Raw genomic sequence first — 23,776 nt, 5'->3', positions numbered from 1 at the left:
TACTTTTCTTGTGTAAAGTAAATTGGGCATGAATTTTGTGCAATTCAGAGTTTTGTAACCTGTGTTATATGTTCAGATCTGCTTGGCAGTGCAAGGAAGATGTATGTCATGAAAAAAGGAACTGGGTTGGACAGGAAATAGCAGAAACTTGCCCAAAGTACTCAACTTCTGCTGGATGATGCTAGGGGCTACCCCTCCAAAATGACTTCCATAAATCAGTTGTGCCAAAAACTGGTTTAATTTATTCCCAACCCAAACATTTCCAAAAAAAAGAGAGAAAAGTTAATGTTGAAAGTGTGTTTCAATGGAGTCCAGTTACTACACAAGAAAACATTTTATTTATAACAGTCTACCCCATTAAGAAGAAAGGTATGGAAATGAATACTTACGGGATCCGGGAAGTTCCCTACTGCCATATCAGTCCTTGTAAGTTCACTATCACTCTACTCCTCTATGGAAAAAAACCTGTCTTACACAGATTTAAGCCGGGGCAGTCCTTGCTATTTAAAATGGTAAAATTTTGAGCAGCTTAAAAATAACTTAGCCTGGAGAGCAACTTGATGCTTAAATCAGAGATAGTTGATATAACTCTAAAAGGGCTCTTTTTTTTGACTTGTGGAATTTTAATACATTATTTAAAGTTTGTTCCCTCTATGACTCTTAAGTGCATGATATTTTCTGTACATATTTGTACTCTCTGCACCTCTGAGATTCTGTACTCTGACACATCTTTGTTCTTTATCTCTGTATTATAACAATAGTTTCAATATAGTGCTCATTTTATTTTTCAAACCTATGTTAAATTACACCCACAAAAAGCCTACATTAAAGGAACATTGTTAAAGTTTCAAAGTCAAGAACTCAAAAGTTAGGAAATACCAGAACTAAGGTTGCCTGAGCAACCTTAATTCACCCTGTACATATGCACTATGTATACAATACTATTTTTTTTTTCACATAGGACTGCTGCCTCATTCAGTGAACAGAATAGATGGTGTTCACTTAATGAGCAGCTGTTCAATATTTTGTTTCCTCCTCATTGTTCTGTGTGTGGTCTCATGCCTTATCTACTAAAGACTGTTCATACTTTAGACTAATTTCCAAATGGGCTTTTCTGTGGCCTTCATCGCTATAGTATAAGTGCTTTACAAATATTAACTAATTAGTTAATACCTATTGTCAGAGACTGGGATGTGGGTAATCATGCCTAATGGTTAGAGCAGGAGTCAAATCTAGTTTACAGCAGAAGTTGATAGCCAGGAATAGAAGTCCAGAGTCAGAGGCCATATGCAAAGCCAAAGTCAGGAATCTGAGACAGAAGTCAGAGCTGGCATCAGAGGCCAGAGCAGATGTCAGAGATGAGGTACAGAGCTGGGTTACCTGGAATGAGGTTAGACAGGCGAACGACTATAGCCAAGTTAGGAGCAGGGCTGGGTCCAGAGCAAGAGCAGGGCTGGAAACAAGCAGGCACAGGAGCAAATGCAGCCATGAGCAAATGTTTTGAGCAGCCACCAAACTGCTGCTGGGTTTAAGAACTGGTCTGCTGACTCTTCCCACCGAGGAGGTGGTGTATCCAATCAGGCAAACTCAGCAAGTTTGCAGATGACACTAAGCTGCGGGGAGTGGTAGATACCTTGGAAGATAGGGATAGGATACAGAAGGACCTAAACAAACTGGAGGATTGGGCCAAAAGAAATCTGATGAGGTTCAACAAGGACAAGTGCAGAGTCCTGCACTTAGGACGGAAGAATCCCATGTACAGCTGCAGACTGGGGACCGACGAGCTAGGCAACAGTTCTGCAGAAAAGGGCCTGGGGGTAACAGTGGATCAGAAGCTGGATATGAGTCAGCAGTGTGCCCTGGTTGCCAAGAAAGCTAATAGTATATTGGGCTGCATTAGTAGGAGCATTACCAGCAGATCACGGGAAGTGATCATTCCCCTCTATTCGGCATTGGTGAGGCCGCATTTGGAGTATTGTGTCCAGTTTTGGGCCCCCCACTACAACAAGGATGTGGAGAAGTTAGGGAGAGTCCAGCGGAGGGCAACAAAAATGATTAGGGTGCTGAAACACAAGACTTATGAGGAAAGGCTGAAGGAACTAGGCTTGTTCAGTCTACAGAAGAGAAGAATGAGGGGGGATTTGATAGCAGCCTTTAACTACCTGAAAGGGGGTTCCAGGGAGGATGGAGCTAGGCTGTTCTCAGTGGTGGCAGATGACAGAACAAGGAGCAACAGTCTCAAGTTGCAGGGGGGGAGGTCTATGTTGGACATTAGGAAAAAGTTTTTCACTAGGAGGGTGGTGAAGCACTAGAATGGGTTACCTAGGGAGGTGGTGGAATCTCCATCTTTGGAGGTTTTTAAGTTGCGGCTTGACAAAACCCTCGCTGGGATTATTTAGCTGAGGTTAGTCCTGCTCTGAGCAGGGGGTTGGACTAGATGACCTCCTGAGGTCCCTTCCAACTCTGATTCTATGATTACAGGCTGGCTGTGCTCATAGGTTACCCCAGGGACTGGCTTTGCTGCAAGCCCCAATTCTTGACTCCTACAAGATGAGAAGGTGTTGTTACCCCCAATTTAGAAAAGAGGAGCTGAGGCACAGAGATTGTTTCCTAGTTTTCTAGAGTTCAAGGTCAGAAGGGACCATTAGATTATCTAAGAACATAAGAATGGCCGTGCTAGGTCAGACCAATGGTCTATCTAGCCCAGTATCCTCTCTTCCAACAGTGGCCAATGCCAGATGTTTCATAGGTAATGAACAGAACAGAGCAATTATCAATTGAACATCCTCTGTTGTCCAGTTCCAGCATCTGGCAGTCAGAGGCCAAGGGACACCTAGAGCATAGGGTTGCATATCTGACCATCTTGGCTAATAGCCATTGATAGACCTATCCTCCATGAACTTAGCTAATTCTTTTCTGAACCCAGTTTATGGTTTTGGCCTTCACAATATCCCTTGCCAATGAATTCTGCAGTTTGACTGTGCATAGTGTAAATAAGTGCTTCATTTTGTTTGTTTAAACCTGCTGAATATTAATTGTATTGGCTGACCCCCTAGTTCTTGTGTTATATGAAGAGGTAAATAACACTTCTTTATTCACTTTCTCTACACCACTCATGATTTTATAGACCTCTGTCAAATATCCCCCTTAGTCATCTTTTTTCGGTTCCAGTCTTTTTCTCTCTCCTCACATGGGAGCTGTTCAATGCCCTTAATCATTTATGTTGCCCTTCTCTGTACGTTTTCCATTTCTAATATATCTTTTTTGAGATGGAGCAACCAGAACTACACGCAGTATTCAAGGTGTGGGCGTACCATGGAGCCTTTTTTAAAAATTGGAGTCACATTTGCTATTTGCCAGTCATCTGGCACAGAAGCTGATTTAATTGATAGGTTACATACCACAGTTAGTAGTTTTGCAATTTCATATCCAAGGTCTTTCAGAACCCTTAGATAAATACCATCTAGTTCTGGTGACGTATTACTGTTTAATTTAATTCCATTTTGTTCCAAAACCTCCGGTATAGAGTGACACCATAATCTGGGATAGTTCTTCAAATCTGTCACCTAAAAAGAGTGGCTCAAGTGTAGGAATCTCCCTCATATCCCGTGCAGTGAAGACTGAAGCAACAAATTCACTTAGCTTCTCAGCAATGGCCTTGTCTTCCTCTTTAGCACATGGATTGTCCAGTTGCCCCACTGATTGTTTGGCAGGCTTTATGCTTCTGATGTACTTAAAACATTTTTGCTATTTGCTTATGTTAATGAGCCAATTAAATGAAACTATAACAGACACCAGAGGATCAATAGGGTTGTTATCCAGAGAGGTGTCTCACCTATAGAATGCATGATAAAGAGTTGTAGAACAGAAGAATTTTCAGATGTATAATTTTGACCGTAGTTATCATTAGCTGCATAGGCTAGAATAGATCTGGGGATTCTAGACTGGGATGCTTTTCCTTTGAGTTGCAAGTGCCTAGAAACAAATCCCAAACTGTGAGGAGGGAGGGTTTCACCAGTCTATTTATGCAATATATCTCTTCTATCTGACTAAGGATGGATTCCATTATACGGCTTTTGCTTATTCCAGCATGGGTTTTCTAGCTACCTGCAGGCTTATATCAATGTATTATAGATACTGGTACTAATTAGACCACTGAAGACCACAAATGCCTACTTTTGTAAAGCAATCTCTTCTTATCCATAAATGTTTTAATACAGATTTGCTGGTCACCATTACAAAGCCAACACTTAGCTTGTGCAGTCTCACTGACGTCAGAGGGGGATTGTGCAAAGTGTAAATCAGCACTGCTTTCAGCCCTCTGTATTTAAGAGCTACACTAAAGCTATTGCAACTTTAATTTTCTGTGAGCTCTTTTTGTTTTGGTATTGTTGACTGCATGCCATGATACTGAAACTCAATCATCCTGTCTGTTTATCACTTTGTTAACCAGCTTTAGTAATTTATTAAACTATCACCTTGTCTTTAACATTTAATATATAAGTTTTTAAAGTGCTATTTGAGTGGAGGAAAAATAACGTGGTGTAGGAAGCTGTAGTTTTTTTAATGCATTAACTGGAAGATAATATAATATATTGTCTTTTTTCTGTATTTCTGGTCTTTGGTCCTGTTTATAACTGACTGAAGCACTTTTTCAGGAGCTATTTTTTTGCATGCTAATCCTGCAGAGAAATATTGTGTCCAACAAACTGTGCTGTGTCAGCAAACACAAGAAACTTGTGCTGGAAAGGCAGTATCCACAGGTATTTAGAGTGTATGGAAATTTGGTAAAGTGTAATAGCTGGCTAGTGTTGACACACATTTATTTAATATTGACACTCAGTTATAAAATTTTTCTTCTGTATTTCAACCATTTGTACTTTCCTTTAAAAATTATTAGTTCTTTTGAAGTCAACAAAAAAATGGGTAACGTCATGGCACATTTAATAAAATATTATATGAAGCCCTATTGAACTAAAGTCTGCATCTTCCCTGTAAAGTAAGATGATCATTCTCTTGTTTCATGCTTGTCTATTATTAGTCCAAACATACACTTGGTTAGGTAGTTACCATGAGATGGACTTTTTTGAATTGTTCACTACTTTTCAAATTAATTAATTGAAGTTACAAAGGAAATAAGGGTTGATTATTCTCAGTCTGTAAAGTCTTATTATTCTTACTGTAAAGTAAAGATTATAGTGATTTGGAGGTATTTTTGCTTTCTTGACTTCATGCAGACAACAAAAACTTCTATAAAATTCATAAATAGTAGGGCCAGAAAAGACCAGCTTGAGTCATCCAGTTTCCTGGATGTTGACCTACATTATTTTCACTAATGTCCTACGTAGTAGCTGCAGACCTCTTTACTAGGGAGGGATTGTTCTATTATGAATGTAGTAAGGGGGTAACAAGTCATGAATCAGATTGACTCTGAGAGTCGCAGTTTAGTGCTTCCTCCTTGTTTCATGGGGGAAGTTCCATTTGCATGAGCTGAAACCAGAGCAGCCCAGTGACAGCGGTGATCTCTCTCCTCCTTCTTGGTAAGCTCCAGCAACATGGGTAGCCCCACACAGGAGAGTAAGGGCACTCCTAAATCCCCTTACACTTTTGTGTGGATATGGAAGTGGGCTTATGACTGAGCCCTGAGAAAACTGTCCCAATGCCCAGTTTCTCCAGTTTTACAAAAAACAAATCAATCAATAGTCTAAAAGTTTCTTTTTAAATTTTAGGCCTTTCCTCCTTGTCCTACTTTTTTGTGAATAATCTCTTTTCTCACATTTTATTTCCTTTAATGTGTCTATATACTGGAATCATGTCCCCCTTGAGTTTTTAAATATTGTATGATACAATCAATAATTGTATTGATTTATTTCCTCATGTCTTATCCTCTAATCCCTGTACATGTAAATAATAATATCTAGCCTTTATATATTTGTTTTTTTCTGTATTTTCTCTGGCTTTTCAAAATTCTCCTTAAACTTTGGGGAGCAGAATAACACACGGTATTTTAGATGTTGTTAATTTGTATCGTAGCTATCGGTAGAAGCATTATCACTTCCCTAATTTTACACAAGATCTCTGTCTGTATAATTCATATGAATAAAAACAAGTTGTATTTTTATTTATTTTTTTGCAAGGACAATTCCTTGCAATTTCTTCCTTATTGTCACCCATAAGTATTTCTGTTTTTTTCTGCTATCTATATGGCTTTCTTCCAATTAGTGTCTGTTTGCATCTTCTCTCCAAGTAGATGACATTATGTTTATAAGCATTACATTTTATTTAATCACATGTATCCATTGTGCTAATCTCTCCAGATCACTTTAGTACTTTACTGTATCCTCCTGTGTGTTTGCTGTGCCTCTGATTTTGGTGTGGAGCAAGTGTATTTGGTGTTGATTTTAAGCCTTCCTCTAATTCTTTAATGAGACTAGTAAACTTTATGATTTCCAATGCTGATTCCTGCAGTACCCTACCTAATATAGTTTTCTCCAACATACATGCTCTCACACAGTTTTTAATCCATACTCTGCTATGTACTGTATCTAAGTGTGTTATGTGGCATTGTTTTTAAAGCTATAAGCAACTCAAGGCAGGGACTGCATTTTCTTATGTGCCCCAATCCTGATTAGGACCTTCAGGCACAACTGTAATATAAATATTTTTAAAAGTTAAAAAAGTTTAGGTTGCAAAGTCAAGCACATGGAAGTTAGGAATTGCTAGAATTAAGGCTGCTTATACAACTTAATTCAGCCGCTTTGTGTATAATGATGCAACTTTTAATTACAAGATCACATTTATCACATTTTTCCACATTACCCCCCCCTTCATTCAGAACCTCTGTATTCAGTGTGGCCACAACGATTGCCATGCTTTCTTTATCAGTAAATGCAATAAATAAGTGTCACACCTGACACATTGAGAGCTATACTCTTTGCATTACCTGTCAATCTACATATGCCAGTGTATACACATATATCTCTTATTTAATACTCTGACACAGTTTTTGCCATTAAAATTAACATTTGTCAATAAACAGCGTTTCTGACATCTTGAAGCTTTCTGCCATACATAAAATAGCAAGTTTCAGATATTCCTTGGTTAAATTACAAAAAAAAATTAGTGGTGATATTCACACAAACTCCACCAACAACACCGCCTAGAAACTGTTCCCATGGATGTTACCTGTCTGTCTTCCTTTCCATTCCATCTCGCTGTTGCCCTCTCCACCACTAATGAAAGAGGAGGAAGAAGGGAGGAGGCCAAGGGAGGAGAGAGCATCCAGCCTTCCCCTTTTTACCCGGAAGAGCTAGAATGGCCTATGATGTGGGGACAGAGAGCCATGGAGGAGCAGCAGCTCCCCTGGAAGTGGGTCTCATCTCTTCTCTGGCAGGCTACCTGTAGCTCCCCATGTTGTCCCATCTGCTGCTGTGGCTACCTGAGACAGGCTTTGATGCCCCGGCTCAGCAGCAGCAGTTTTAATAGGTGCATCACTGCTCAGTCACAGATGAGGTCCAGGCATGTGGGGAAGAAGATCGTGGTTAGGAACAAGATGGTGGTGGTCTTAGGAAAGGTACTGGTGCTACATAGGGGCATGTAGCAGTCCAATTTGGCCCCTGCAGATACCATTGTGTTATAACTGTTAGAAAAGGTTGACTTTTTAATGGAGACTGTTGTGAGTCAAATGACTGATAAAACTTGGTTCAAACTTTTATTTACTTCTGTAGATGTACTAAATATACATGTCCATTGCTCTGGATGCATGTACATTTTAAAAACTGTTAGAAAATTTATCAATAAATCATGAGCTTCATCCCACATCATCAACCATTAAAAAATTAAACATAGAATATTCCCCTTGACTCTTCTACGCTCCATTTACCGCACCCTCTTCTCAGAAGTTTTAGAGAAAAGATGGATGTTGCTGCTTGCAGCTTCTGGCTCTGCTAGACCAAATTGGGGACAGCATGTTCTAGAACTAGCGTGTGTGAGCCTTAGACAGCTAGCCTCCATCTAGCCCCGGTGTCTCCATTATTAGATAAGAATCTTAATTGCACTAGGTGGGTTGGATGAGAGGAAAATACGGAGCTGGGTATCCTCTGTATACCTGTGGTGGGGTGTACAGACCCCACACTGGTCCCGAAGCGATGCCAGTACTGGGCCCAAGTGCCTCACACCTCCAGACCTGCAGAGCATGCTCCAACTGAAGAAGAAGTTTAAACGGAGGTACCTCAGCTCAGAAGTTGAGGCTGGAGAGGAAGACGGACATATCCTCAGGGCTCCTAGATAAGGGACTTGGATTTGGACCCATGGGAAGGAACGGATAATAGGAAGTGACTCAGAGAAGGTAACTGCAAGGGCACTCCTGGGTGCTGCTCCTTGGATCAGTGCCTGATGGCATCTGAGGGCTGAAGCTCCTAAACCAATTGCCTCTGCTGTAGGAGGGGCATAAGCTTCATACCAATCTCACTCCCCCTTTGATAAGAAAAGGGCAAAGACATTGCAAATCTGAGGTGAAGCTAAACCCATCCTCAGGTGATGAACTGGACTGGGAGGAGATACTAGGTGTGCTACCCTTTAGACTACATGGCCCTGTGAAGGCTCTATTACGATACCAAGGACACTGTAACCCACACTTCTTCACTAGACCATCTAATGTAAGCTTGGCAAAAAAAATTAGTGCTCAACATTGAGACCAAACATGGGATAGTTCAGCTTGGGAGGAATATTTATGATAAAATTATGACCTGTTGAAAAAATTGTTTGTATGGAAACCTTCCCTCAAACTCACTTAAATCATTGCTTAACATTAGAATGTACTGCATAATATGTAAGTTGATTTAAAAAGTCCATTATTTTAAAGGCCATTTCATGAATTATTATTCTGTTGGTTAAGAGCTTCATGAGACTGCAACTTCAGAATGATGAAGAATTATGTAGAAAATTCCTTTTAATAAGTACCATTTTACTGCCTTCTAAGTTTGCAGTAAAGAAAATGAGTTTCAGAAAAGGACAATATGTAAGAATACCCACTGTCTAATGCAGCTGTTTCTACAAACGGTACCTCATACCCCCAAATTAATCATGTTGGTTTGGTGCCTGACATTTCTCGACTCCTGTGTCCCAGAGTGTTCAGGGCTGCTGCACCAGTATTTCCCTTTGGTGATCCAGCAAGGGCACTCTCACTCAGCTTCCAGATTCTTAGCTGTTGGCTTTCTGGGTGGAGACCCACATCTCATTCCCTTCTGACCAGGGAGTGTCCAGGCTGCACAGTTCCTTGCCTTCGCTGTATATTTCCCAGCAAAGACAGTCTGCCTAAGCAGAGCTGCTTGCTTTGTCTTCAGAGACTGATAACTTATATTGGTAGGAATCACTCTGTTATCACATGGAGTTTTCTAGGCAAGCTTACTTTAGTCTTAATATAAAAAACATTACAGGGAAAACATATTAAAAATGAAAAATCTTAGATGTATTCTAAAGCTTATTGGAATTCTTCCTCTCACATGGGCTCTGGCCAGAGCAGTCTTTCAGCACCCCACCTTAGGGGCTTCCTTGTGATTATAAATTCATCAGAGCTTCAGTTCAGAACAAGCACACTCATATGACAAGTTTAGTCCACCCTGTTATACAGATCAAGGATCTTTGATCTTGAGTTCCCAAAAGCAGATAATTAGTGTGCACTGGGTCTCTCTCCCCCTGGGGAGGAGTCTTCAAAGGGTTGATAAAAAGAGGAATTATATTAACATATGCCCCCTCCTCCTAGAGAAACCCCCTTAATTTTAAAAATTCACATTGTTTCAAAAGGTCCTTTGAAGATCCTTATAGTCCCTTCCAGAGATTACATTAATCTTGTCTTCCTGCTAAAGAGGTTCTATACAATCCCTCAATAGTAGTTCATAAACATTTGCATTTATAATACTATGAACTCCAAAGACGCTGAACTTAATTCAGTCAAGTTTAACTGCATTCAATAAGGTTTGTTCAAAATTTTGTCAGCCTGTCACGAGGAGTTACTGGGAATTTTGTCATAAATACATCATCGATCATCTTTAGTTGGATGGGGGAAGGTGCTTATTTGATAGAGCTGTGAAAGCTCAAAATTTGTCTCTTTCATCAACAGAAGTTGGTCCAATAAAAGATATTGCCTCTCCCACCTTGTTTCTCTAATATCCTTGGACCAACAGGGCTACAGCACCACTGCAAACAAAATGCTAGTTGTCTTCCATCTCAGACTGCACTTAATTGAATGGGTCTTTAGGGTAATAAGACAGAGGAGACAGAAGAAGCCAAAATTGAAGGGAGAATGGAAACCACATAATGGGGAATATTGTAATGGACTAAAAAAACTGCCTATTGCATAGGAAGTCTTTGGCATTCATACCTGGTGAAGGTAACGTAGTGAATAAGAGCAGATTCTACCTCCTAAAAGAAAAATATAGTTCTACTTTAATCTACTGTAATTAAATAATACAGGCACTTTCTGTGTTGTTAACTTGCAAGTTCAGCATCTAGTTTACAGTTCAAAATTACATGCCTTGGCTAATGAAGACAATAATCCACATAGTCATGTTGTACTTCTTCTCAAAACCCACTTAAAATCTTACCTAAAAACAACAATTGTGTGTAAGAAGCAAAAAGCCTGAGTACTACCAATAATATTAACAGTTGAGAGCTTGTGTATTAAGAGTTAAAAATAGGCTTTTCTCTTTAATTCTGTGCCCAGGGACTCAGGCAAAACAGTGGGTTCTAGTGAAAAATCCTCTATATTATTGCCTTGGGGAGGAGATTAAAATGAAATGTATTTTTAAAATAACGTAGGTAACTTGTAACATCACAACTTGTAATGTGAATTGATAAGATGTTCAACCTATGTGGCAAATATGCTATATAACGATAAAAGTGTTAGAGTTGGCCGTATTAAAAGAAAGATACACTTAGTCTGTACATTTATAATGTACATCTATAACAGTGTTCTTAGTATATAAGGAACAGAAACTTCTCTACTAAACATCATGATAATTCACTGTGAACATTTTTTGGTCTGGTAGCCTTCAAGGTTACTTATCTTTTTTACATTTTCTGTTTGACTAATCCCTCTGTTTAAGACTGAATTTTCCTAATACCACATCTTGCTCTTTCTCCAATATTACTTGAAAGCCTAGGACCTTATAGGTGCTGGACCTGACCAGACTGTATTTTCGAACATGGGCATCAAGTGGTCTGGATGAGAGCTATCCCAAATACAAGATGGATTGATTTAAGCCACAGTGACTTAAATCAGCAAGCAGGAAATCTAGAGCAACATGTGGTTCATCCTCCTTCCTAGAAAGTGAGAGGGGCTTTTCTGCGATAACCTCAGGCTCTGCTAATTTGAGGTGTCAGAGACTGAGTTTATTTATTGATAGGCAATGGGGATGTAATGTGAAAATGGCGGTGTTGCAGTGCAACACATGTTGAATGTTTTTTCATATACTATCTGAAAGGTAGGCTTATGCCTCTGCTGATCCATGTCCATTACCTTTTGTGTATTTTAACTTTCTTCTGTTCTTTATTTGCTTTATTCTTTATCAACTTGTTTTTCTTTGTTCCTCTATTAACACTTAAAAAAGAGTTTTAAAATGCCTGTGTTTTTACAATTAAATCACATGCAGAAACATTATAAAAGTCTGAGGAAAAACTTAAAAAAACGAGTCCCACAAAGGAATACAGCTAAAGCAGTAGCTGTAAATGGAACTCTGGTGCTATGCAGCCAAAGTGCATATCACTTCAACAGGTAGAAATAAAAGTGATTGTGAGTTTTTGTTGCCAGTACATTTTATCCCAAGATACTTTGGATTCTATTATGTTTTTACGTGTTTTGTAGCAGTAATTTCTTCTTCAAGTAGTGTCCTTATTGGTGCTCCACTGTAGGTGTGTCTGTGCCCCTGAACTGCTGATCGGAGAACTTCAGTAGCAGTCAATCCCGCATGCACTGCTCTCCACCTGCCTCAAAGCCAGCCAGTTTATGCAGGTATTCCCTCCTAAATTCCTTCTGAAGCACCCCAGACTAGAGACAGAGCTCAGAGCTGTCTGTTCACAGATCATTAACTCCCTTTAGTTTTGTAAATTTTAGCTTCCCTTGAAGCTTTTTTCCTTTGCTACCTTGTTGGATTTTTTTTTTTTGGCCATGCCAAGAAAGGAAGTTGCCTTCCGCCAACTCTGATTGTGGGGGGACCCCCTGCATAATGGTATGCCTGGTTTTCCGGGCTTCAAAAAGTTCCTCATTTGCAAGGAATCTATCCCAGTGACTGACGGGCACTCACAGTGCGTTCGCTGCATGGGAGAAAAGTACAATCCACAACAGTGAGGTTGGTGCCAGCAACTAAAACCCAGGTCCAGGGAAGACAGAGAGTTAAGGCTCAAAGTCATGTTCACGAAGTCGGCCCTTCAACCCCCGGAGACCTGGCAAGAACTCTCATGGCAACCTTCTACTTCAAAGGCAGGTGATCCCTAAGAGACAAGTCACTCACTTAAGGCCTCTAAGAAAAGGTCTGTGAGTCTCCACAGTAAGCCCCAATCAAGTCAGAAATGATCCCCGGCTCCATTGGTACTGACAGAGCCGAAGCTGCCTAATGCTGGTACTGGTACAATACTCAATGCTGGCACGCACAGTACCGAGCTGACAGAGCAAGTCAGTCTGCTCAAAGACCCGATGGGCATGGGCAAAGAAGTACCAGAACTGCAGGGGTGTAAAAGGCATTGAAGATCAGCCCTGGGGAAGGCTATGTCGGCACTGACGTACTGTATAGCCAAATCTGAATCTCCGAGTCCATCAGTGCAGGCCTCTCAGTACTGACATTCACCACCAGTACTGACGCTATCCACATTGCTGGATTCTAATGCGTGATGGATCTCTTGGTGTCTGACACACTGGAGTTGCCCCTACTCAATACCGGAGCCCCAGCTCCGAGTTCTCTCAGAGCATTTGGACATGTTGACATCTCCTTGCCACGCACTGCCTTTCTCATTGTCAGAGTCAAAAAGATTTGGGTTCCCACTGCTCTTCTTATCCACCATATAAGATCCAGTCTCACTTTGGGCACGAGGTGTATCATCCACCTGACCCTGAGCTTCCATGATTTGGCCAAATGCGGTATAGCCACCAGCCCCCTATCCTCAATGGCCATACTGGAACTCTTGGCAGGCTCAGAGGCAGCAAAACTCCCTGGCCCCTAACATGGCACATGAACAGGCAAGGAGGTACCCTCCTTTAGCTGAAGCTTCATGGTTCCAGTACATAGAGACATCTTGCTTTGAGAAGGTACAGAACGTGCTGTTACACACTAAAGAGGGTACTACTCTTCGTACATACCTTCAGAAATGGAAGAGGTTCTGCATCCAGTGCCCGCCCAAGCATGTCACCCCTACTGCAGCCTCCCTACTGGTTATCTTAGACTACCTATTGACTTTAAAGATGTCGGGACTCCCTATTAGTTCACTGAAGATTCATCTGGCAGCAATTGCAACCTTCCACTAGCAGGTAGAAGGATACTCAATCTTCTCCCACCTGACTATGAAGAGGTTTCTTAAGGGCATAGCAAAGCCCTTCCCACAATCCAGGCCCCCAGTCCCCAATGGGATCTCAACCTAGTGCTAAATGGACTGACTAGACCACCATTTGAACCCATGGCCACTTGTTCCCTAACTCACCTTTTCATGAAGACCACATTCCACATCACAATCACCTCTGCCAGAAGGATAGGGGAGATAGTGGCTTTGATAGCACATCTCCCTTTTACTGTGTACTTCCCGGACAAGGTCACACTTAGACCACATCCAAAGTTCATTCCCAAGGTGACTTCTGCATTTCACATGAATCAGCTTATTCTGCTTCCAGTGTTTTATCCCAAACCTCATGAGGATAATAGGGAAACCAACCTCCATACAGTCAATGTGAGAAGAGCCTTGGCCTTCAATTTGGACGGGACAAGGGCTTTCAGGAAATCCCCTACACCTTTCCAATCCATTGCAGATAGGTCAAAAGATCTCAGCTCAGAGTCTCTCTAAGTGGGTCTCCATGTATTAAGTTCTGTTACCAATTGCATAAGATAGCCCCCCCCCCCCCCTTTCAATATGCACGCATTCTACAAGGTCGGTCTCCTCGTCTATCACCTTCTCCAAGGGTGTCCCTATATCAGAAATCTGCAGAGCAGCTATCTGGGCATTTGCACATACCTTTCCAGAACACTACCATCCTGGGGAATTCCACAGCAGATACCAAATTTGGTGGCACCATACTATCATCTGTATCAGATTCGACTCCGCAGGCTCAGCTTCCAGTGGTGGGTACTGCTTGGGAGTCACCTACAGTGGAGCATCCATTGGTGAAGGGGAAGTTACTCACCTTGTGCAGTAATGATGGTTCTTCAAGACATGTGTCCCTATAGCTGCTCCACGACCCGCCCTCTTCCCCTCTTCTTCGGAGTTCTAATAGTTTATTCTGCAGTAGAGAAGGAACTGAGGAGGGAATTCCCATGCATACTAGCTGGCCTCGTGGCAGGTGGGAAGCAGCGCATGCGCAGGCAGGATGGACTGCTACCAAAGTTCTCCGATCAGCAGCACAGGGGCATAGACACACCTACAGTGGAGCACCCATAGGAGGACACATCTCAAAGGACCATCTTTACTGCACAAGGTGAGTAACTTCCTCTTTTGAAATATCAGATGAGCTTTTTTTTGTAGCTAAAAATACTCTAAGTGTTAAAAAGGAATTGCAAGATAGAATGATTCAGGTAGAAAGGCATGCTCAGTGTGGGTGATTTTGCACTAGAAAAATGTATACTCTTATTCTAGACACAGTCCACAACAGTTGCAACTGTTCTGAGCAGATTTTCATGACACTGTAGTAAAAGCACTTGAGCCCTGTCTATATGATCATTTACACCATTGCTAATACCAGTGCAGCTATATTATTGCTGGCATATTGATACCATTATTTCTAGTGTAAAAGAGGCCAATGAGGTTAAGTCTGGAAATGTAATGGGGTGTATAATGTGGAGTAGAAAATGTTTTAGGGTTATTGATTAGATGAAGAGAAACTAACGTTTTTGTTTGCAGTTGTTAAATATAGCCAAACAGATTACTTGAATCTTCTCAGGTTTATTAGCCTTTCAGTTCTTCTTCGAGTGCTTGCTCATGTCCGTTCCACTATAAGTGTGTGCATGCCTCCGTGCATGGTTACCCAGAACTTTTTTCCCCTTAGCAGATTACGTAAGGCCATCTCCGGCACCCCCTGGAGCCCTGCACACATGCCGCAGTATATGAAGCGCTGCTGGCCCTATGCCTCCTCAGTTCCTTCTTTCCGCCCGTGACAGTTGCTGGAACTAGTCTTGTTCACAGCAAGTACTATTCCCCCTGTTTAAGAGACTTGTTTGGTATTCTATGTTTAGTTTTATTTAGTTAAGTAGCTGTTAAGTGTTGTTAAGTATAGTTTGAGATAAGGCAGTCCCTGTGGGAACTTCACACGGCTGGGCCCATGCTCTGATCACCTGGCTTCAAGCCGTGTGCCTCCTGCAGGAAGGCCTTCCCGCTCAGCGACCCCCGCGACTGCTGCCTTAAGTGCCAGGGGAAGCCCACAGAAAGAACAAGTGCAAGATCTGCAGGGCTTTCAAACTGAGGACTCAAAAGGACCGAGAAATCTGGTTGAAAGCCTGTTGATGGAGGCAGCACTCCACCTGGCATCCGAGCCAACCCGCTCCGCCTCGGTACCGAGTGTGACTTCAGTACTGAGTGCACCGTCAGCACCGCCCTCTACTCGGCACCACGCAACATCACCGGCACCGAGGAGAAAGAAGCAGTGCACGGAGCGTGGACACTCCCCTGTGCCGTTGGTATGTGCAGGGTCAAGTACGGAGATGCACCGGCCCCGGCCCATCGAGTCTTCTCCAGTGCCTGCATCTCCAGCCAGGGAGCTTCCCCCGACTCCTGAGAGTGGGAGAGTGCCCCTACCGATGCTGTCAACACCGGAGGCTTTTCAGGCAGAAAGACCTTGCCTACACCACCTTTGCTCCCCCTCTCCCACTCCCCCCCGCCAAGGGAGAAGGGGCCGGTGTCACAGGGGAAACCTGCGTTGGGTCCCCCTGAATAGTGGTGGAGATCCCCAGTACGGGGAGGAAGATCTCCCGCTGGATGGTCTCCGAGGGCAGAGCAGAGCCGCTCCCCTACTAGCTGTTCCAGGTCCATGTCGTCGAGCCGACCTGTCCCTACATGGGACATGGAGTCTCCCTCTCGGCGCCGACATCACTCCCTGGCACCAGAGGCAGTGCATGCCAGGAGGCAGCACCAGTCAAGGTCTGCCAGGTGGCGCTCGGACAGCTCCCGTTCCAGATCCCTGGCACCGAGGAGTTCGCTCGTACCCAAATGGTGCAGAACCCAGTCGCCGGTGCAGAACCCGGCACCGATGAGTTCGCCCTCACCGAGGCGGTGCGGATCCTGGTCGTCAGAGGAAAACCGGGCACCACAGAGTTCGTGGTGCGGAACCCGGTCGCCGGAGTCTGGCTCAGTACTGAGGAGTTCAGGATGGCACCAACCTCGGTCACTGAAGGTGTCTGCAGAGCCACAGGGCAAGAGGCAGCGGAAATCGTCAGTACCGAGACGCCGCGCCGGTACCTCTAGCTCTTCGGAGCGTGCCCCCGCTCATCGGCACCGCTCGCGGCAACGGAGGCAGTCCTCATCGTCCTCCAGGTTGGAGGCGTCAAGAGTGTAGTCCCCAGCACGGAAGAGTGCCCGGGATCAAAGACTAACATGGCACCGCTGTTGTGCAAAATTAAGCACTCGGGACTTTTTCAAGGGGAAAAGGCAGTATGCCGCATTTATTGATAGAAACTAAAGTAATAACTAACTTAAACCTACACATATACACACACACACACACACACACACATTCACGCGCCCAAACATACCAGAAAGCGTTCTATAGTTATATATAGCTACCAGTCCTGATTGTGGCTTGAGATCGTAGCTAGGGTTCGTTGCTGGAATTCATGGCTCGTGGCAGCTACCTGGCCAGGGAAGCTGGGCACGAGGAGAGCAGGGTCCTTGTCGGGCGCGCACCGACGCTCTTCTTTAGATGATATGTAGAACGCTGTTTTTCCCCCAAAGCCTTGAAATCTCACCCAGTCTTTTATAGGTTTTTCAGTTCTGCTGTGTCACGTCGCTTCTCTGTGATCCTTGATTGCTGGTACAATAGCAGACGTGACTTTCAGCTTGTTCTTTGATGTCTTGATTAAGTTTGATTAAGTTTTTCTGGGGTGGATCCTTCTTTGCTTTTTGGGGCTATGTTCACACTCTTCAGCCTAGGATGGACTTCACACTTCATCAGGACAACTTCATCAAGACAAGCTGGCAGTTTGGGTCTGACTCACACACACATACACCCTCCATTCATACCTTGTTCAGATAACTATCTTATTCATCTAAAGGTTTAGAAAGGGTTTGACACAAGATGGAGTACATAGGGTCAAAATGGGGTTTTTACACAAGATGGAGTACATAGGTCAAAATGAGGTTTTACATTCACAATATGGAGTATGACTGAGGGAAGTTCAAATGTTACATGATTTCAGTAATAACCATATAGAGATTGACACAAATAAGGGTATGGATTAAAAGCTCTGACTTAAGTTCCAGGGTTACAATTACAATTTTATTCCTACACCGCCAGTCCAGGACTGACTCCGATGATACTTCTGGGTCTCCCGGGGGACAGTCGTTGGGCGAGTCAACGCCCTCACAAAGCGTCAAGAGCCTGTGATGCAGTTAGCCCCAGGCTGGGCCCAGGGACAATGGCTGCAATAATGGCCTTATTGGACCCCATGGGGTATCCAGGTGGGGCCAGGGCCCCAATCCATTAAATCGTCAGCAGTGCAGTCCGTGCCTCCATCACAGGAGAAGGCCCATTGACGCCACTCCTCGGACGAGGAGTCAGACCCCCTGAAGGGAACCTAAGCGGGTTCAACCATTAACCAGGAAGGGGCACACCCGCAGGCTGCACCTCTGCAGTCCTCTTCCTTTTCACCTGTCGAGGCAATCTCCCAGAATCACTCTGCACCACTGGAGGATTTCAGGGCACACCAGGAGCTGCTCAAGAGGGTGGCCTTCAACCTGGGACTGGATGTGGAGGAGCTAGAAGATAGCCTTTTTAATGTGCTGGTGGTGGCTGCCCCAGCGCGAGTGGCCCTCCCAGTCCACGACGGGGTCCTTAAGATTGTGAAGGCAAACCCCTTCCTTGGTCGCCCCTACATCAAAGATGGCTGAGAAGAAATATTACGTCCCGGCCGAGGGGTTTGAGTATTTGTTCACACACCCCACCCCAGGAACCCTGGTAGTAGACGCGGCTAACCAGCGAGACAGGCAAGGTCAGCCAGGGTCGACTCCCTAGAACAAGGACAATAAGAAGCTGGACTTGTTTGGGAGAAATATTTATTCCACAGCAAGCCTTCAGTTTCAGATTGCCAACCATCAGGCCCTCGTGGGCAGATATAATTTCAACCTGTGGAACTCCCTCAGGTGGTTCGTCGTTGCCCTGCCCCAGGATTAGGCTGCAGACTTTAATACTATTGTGGAGGAGGGAACCGCGATAGCTAGAGCAGCGCTCCAGACATCCTGTGACGCTGCTGACTCGGCGGGTAGGGCCATAGCCTCGGCCATATGTATGCGAAGGTGCTCGTGGCTGCAATCCTCTGTCCTGTCCCAAGAGGTGCAACAGTCTGTCCAGGACCTCCCCTTTGATGGGTCGGCCCTATTCTCAGACCAGACCGATGCGAAGTTGCACGGTCCGAAGGACTCCGGGGCCACGCTTTGCTCCCTGGGCCTTTACACGCCTCAGTTTTCCAGGCGTCAGTCATGGCCGCAGCCCAGGCCGGTCCAATCCTATAGGTATAGGGATAGAAATAGGGGGTTTAGAAGAAGCAATCAGCCCCCTAGCTCATCCTCAGCTCCCCAGCAAGGGCCCCCCAGGAGGTCGGACAATCAAAGGAGACAATTTTGATGGTGCGCCCGAGGGTGGCACCCCTCCCTTCTACCCTGAATGGGCAAAAATCACTTCGGACCATTGGGTCCTTGGGATAGTCTTGTGGGGTTATGCCCTGCAGTTTACATCTACCCCCTCCCCAGCAACCGTCCCTTTTTGGGGGACCCCTCTCATGAGCAACTCCTCTTACAGGAGGTGGATACCCTCCTCAACCTGGGAGCAGTGGAAATGGTCCCTCAAGGCAGAAGGGGGAAGGGGTTCTATTCGAGGTACTTCCTCATCCCCAAGGCAAAGGGGGATCTGAGACCCATATTAGACCTGCGTCATCTAAACAAATATGTCAAACGGCTCAGATTTCGCATGGTCTCCCTAGCTTCCATAATTCCTTCCCTGGATCCAGGAGACTGGTATGCTGCCCTCGATCTCAAGGATGAATACTTTCATGTGTCTATCCTCCCCAGCCACAGGCATTTCCTTCGCTTCACGGTGGCTGCCTCCCACTACCAGTTTACAGCCCTGCCCTTTGGCCTATCTTTGGCTCCAAGGGTGTTTACAAAGTGCATGGCGGTAGTGTCTGCCCACCTGAGACGAAAAGGTGTGCAAATTTTTCGTTACACAGACTATTGGCTGATCAGAGGCAGGTCCAGGTCCCAAGTGCAGGACTGTGGGACTTTGCCGTGAGGCACGATTTCCACCTGACGGCCTCTCACCTCCTGGGAGTGAGGAACGACGAGGCGGATTGCCTCAGCAGGTGGTTTCTACCATGCCATGACTGGTCGCTACACCCACAGGTGGCGGCCATGATTTTCCGGAAGTGGGCAGTTCCCCAGCAGGACCTGTTCGCATTGGCCTGGAACACGAAGTGTCTGAGGTTCTGCTTGCTCTGGGGTCACGAGACCGGGTCAATTTCTAACACGTTCCTCATCAACTGGATGGGGACCCTCATGTACGCATTCCTGCCCATGCTGCTCCTGCACATGGTCCTGCTGAAAATAAAGAGGGACAGAGCGGACGTTATACTCATCGCTCCAGCCTGGCCGAGACAGCACTGGTTCAGCATGCTGCTGGAGCTTTCGATTGCCCCACCCCTGGAGCTCCTGAAGCGGCATGACCTTCTATCCCAGGACCGTGGTTGCCTGTGCACCCGGACCTGGATTCCCTGCACCTCACAGCCTGGAGGTTCTGTGGCTGACGGAGGGAGAGAGGGCCTGCTCGTTGCAGGTCCAACAAGTCCTGCTTGGCAGCAGGAAGCCTTCTACACAGGTTGTGTATCGGGCCAAGTGGAGACGGTTTACCTTTTGGGTGGAGTCCTGGGGTATTCCGCCCAGCCTCTCGTTATACAAGCAATCCTGGAGTACCTGCTCCAGCTAAAGCTCCAGGGTCTGGCGCTGGTCTAACTGAAGGTTCACCTGGTGGCTATTTTGGCCTTCTATCAGCCACTAGAGGTCCTGGAGGGTCTGTACTGGTGGAGTCAGGCCCATCCACACAGAGGGGGATGGGATTAGGGTAGAGAGGGTGCCGGCAAGGGTAAAACAGGTGCCGTGCCCCACCCTAGATGTGGCTGTATCTCGGGGACAGTTAGGTCAGGTTCCTCAAGGGGTTGGAGAGGCTTTATCTGCAGGTCCGTGACCTGGTGCCTTCCTGGGATCTCAACCTGGTCCTCTCGAGACTCACGGGGCCCCCCTTTGAACCCATGGCTTCATGACCTCTGCTCATGCTTTCATGGAAGGTAGCCTTCCTGGTGGCCATTACCTCAGCTAGGAGGGTCTCCGAGATTTGGGCCTTGACCTCAGAGCCCCCTTATACAGTATTCTATAAGGATAAGGTGCAGTTGTGGCTCCATCCAGCCTTCCTGCCCAAGGTGGTTTCTCAATTTCATTGTAATCAAGATATTTTTCTCCCCGTGTTTTTTCCCAAACCCCACGGTTTGGAGGAGGAGAGAAGATGGCATTTGCTGGACGTGAGACGAGCCCTGGCCTTCTACATCTAGCATACAAAGCCATTCCGGAGATCGATGCAGCGGTTGACCAGATGAAAGGCTCACCTGTCTCCACCCAGCGTATCTCCTCGTGGATTACATTATGCATCAAGTTCTGCTACGAGCAGGTGAGGGTACCGCTTCCGGGAATCATCACAGCACGCTCAACCAGAGCTCAAGCCTCATCTACAGCCTTCCTGGAGAGAGTGCCCCTGCAGGACATCTGCAAAGCCGCCACCTGGTCATCAGTGCATACCTTCACGTCCCACTACGCCATCGTCCAGCAGGCGAGAGAGGACACGGGATTTGGCAGAGCGGTGCTGAGGGCAGTTCACCAGTAACTCCGACCCACCTCCAAAGGTACTGCTTGTTAGTCACCTATAGTGGAATGGACATGAGCAATCACTCTAAGATGATAACAGGGTTACTTACCAGTAACTGATGTTCTTCGAGATGTGTTGCTCATGTCTATTCCACAACCCACCCCCCCGTCCCCGCTGCCAGAGTTGGCAGAAGGAAGGGACTGAGGGGGCGTAGGGCCGGCAGCGCCTCATATACCGCGGCATGTGCGCGAGGTTCCAGGGGGCGCCGGAGCCAGCCCTATGGGATCTGCTAAGGGGAAAAAGGTTCCGGGTAACCGTGCACGGAGGCATTCACACACCTATAGTGGAATGGACATAAGCAACTTATCTCGAAGAACATCAGTTACTGGTAAGTAACCTTTTTTTTTCTCTGAGAAGTGAACAATTCCATACATAAGATAATGGTGATTTTCATACCCAGATATTTCTAATAAGTTTTTGTGTAATGGAATCCCTCCTAAACAAGTTCATTTTGATGAAGTAATTTTAAAAAGAGTTGTTATACATCATGTTACATGTTTGTGTGTTTTATTTCATTATTTCAGATAAACTGAAATCCTCATCTGGGATAAGAAGAAGTGGAAAAGGTGTTAAGAATAAAAGTCAGTTTAGGACCATTGCACCAAAGATGGTACCTAAAGTTATAACATCAAGGATGGTATCAGGTGCTCTGCCTGAACAAACTAATCCTGTTTCAACTGCAAGCTCTAAACCACTTATAATGCCAACACAAAACTATGCTCTGATGCAAGTTGCTGGTCGTGAGGGAACATTTTCTCTTGTGGCTTTGCCACATATTACCCCTGCACTGATAGCACAACAAATCCAACAATCAAATGTGCCCCCTCCTGAAAACCTCAAACTGCCTATTCCTAGGTACCAATCCTTAAAAAGTAAATTGCTGATTGACAAAAAAACCATTCAAACCTCTTCTTCAAGTGCACATAACAAGATTCCTACCAAGGCACAAATTTCATCACAGACACCAGCAATAACTACTTCAACTGGAGACCTTTCTGAAACTCATTCTACTACAGATTCATCTGAACAAGTTATATTAATTGATCATGGTTCTACTGAAATTACAGTTGCTACTTTACTCAATGAAAACAACTGTGTGGAATCTGAATCTCCTTTACTAAACAAAACAGACATGGCTAAAGATAGTATTTTGGGACCTTCTTTCGTTAAGGAACCTTTGTCCAAGCCAATGAGTGCAAGTAATCCTGTGAAATTAAATCTACATTCTATGAAATCAGCTATTGAAACCACAAAAGACTCAGTCATAATGTCTGAGAAACTTAAAGAAAACCTGGTGAATTCTTCAAATTCTGTCACTGTACTGTCGCCAGCAGTATTTGACAATGAAGTTCAATTGACTCCGTCCACACCAAAAGGAAAACTTCCTATTTTGCCTTATTCAAGAATGAAAAATGCAATGTTTTGTAAATCTAAACAAAATTCTAACACTGCAGCTGCACCTGCTCCTGGGCGAAGACCTGAATGTGAAAAGATACCATCCTTGGTGAAAACCTTTAATGTTTCTACCAGAGTTTATGATAAACTACTAGCTATATCTTTTGCACAAGTCTCCAAACAAGCCACCTGTGAAAATACCTTCTGTCCAGCCACTAAATTGGATGTTGATAACCTAAAGAAATTGAATGGTGTAGCCACTAAGAGAAGAGGCAGGAAACGAAGAACCCCAGATGATATATTGGCATTTCAGACCAAAAGAAGGAAGTGCATCATTAATAAATTTAGAGAGGGAAAAGAGAGAGTAAAAGTTAATCCCCAGGAACCAAAAGACAGAAAGGCCGAGTCAGTGAAAAAATACCGGAGTATTAGGCCAAAACCTGTAGTTATTATGCAGGCTTTAGCTCCACTGACTTCTCCTGCAGCCATAATAGAGACTCAGACTCCTGACAGTATAGAACAAGAAATGTTCTTAAATGATTCGCTTCCAAATAAATATTTAAGTTATAAGCAGAGTGATGGCACTTCTGCTAAACCAAGTGATCTGTGTAGAAATGTATTTTCTACTGTACCTAAGTTATGGCATAAGTGTCATGTCTGTAACCACAACTTTCAATTTAAACACCATCTTCGGGACCACATGAACACACACACAAATAGACGGCCTTACAGTTGTCGAATTTGCCATAAAGCATATGTTCATTCAGGAAGCCTAAGCACTCACATGAAGCTTCATCACAGCGAAGGTCGACTCAAGAAACTTGTGTGTTGTGAGTTTTGTGCCAAAATATTTGGCCATGCAAGAGTATACTTTGGCCATCTGAAGGAAGTACATAGGGTTGTTATCACCACTGAGCCCTCCACGAGTGAACAACAGCTGCAAGATGCTTTAAAGAATAGAGACAAATGTATAAAAGGAGCAGAAGAAACAATAGAGAGGTGAGTGCAAAT

General features: G+C 44.5%; 1 protein-coding gene across 1 annotated transcript in view; it reads left to right on the top strand.

The window, feature by feature from the left end:
• ZNF438 (zinc finger protein 438) overlaps positions 1-23,776 on the top strand; it is a 97,587-nt gene that overhangs the window by 68,965 nt on the left and 4,846 nt on the right. Inside the window, exon 4 of the mRNA XM_067542591.1 lies at positions 21,895-23,764. Within this exon, the coding sequence (XP_067398692.1) occupies positions 21,895-23,764 (1,870 nt within the window). The remainder of the gene's footprint in view (positions 1-21,894; positions 23,765-23,776) is intronic.

Source organism: Emydura macquarii, unplaced genomic scaffold, assembly GCF_026122565.2.
Source record: "Emydura macquarii macquarii isolate MOO-44397 ecotype Brisbane River unplaced genomic scaffold, CSIRO-AGI_Emac_v2 contig_719, whole genome shotgun sequence".
NCBI lineage: Eukaryota > Metazoa > Chordata > Testudines > Chelidae > Emydura > Emydura macquarii.
This window is presented reverse-complemented; position numbering and strand designations above follow the sequence as displayed.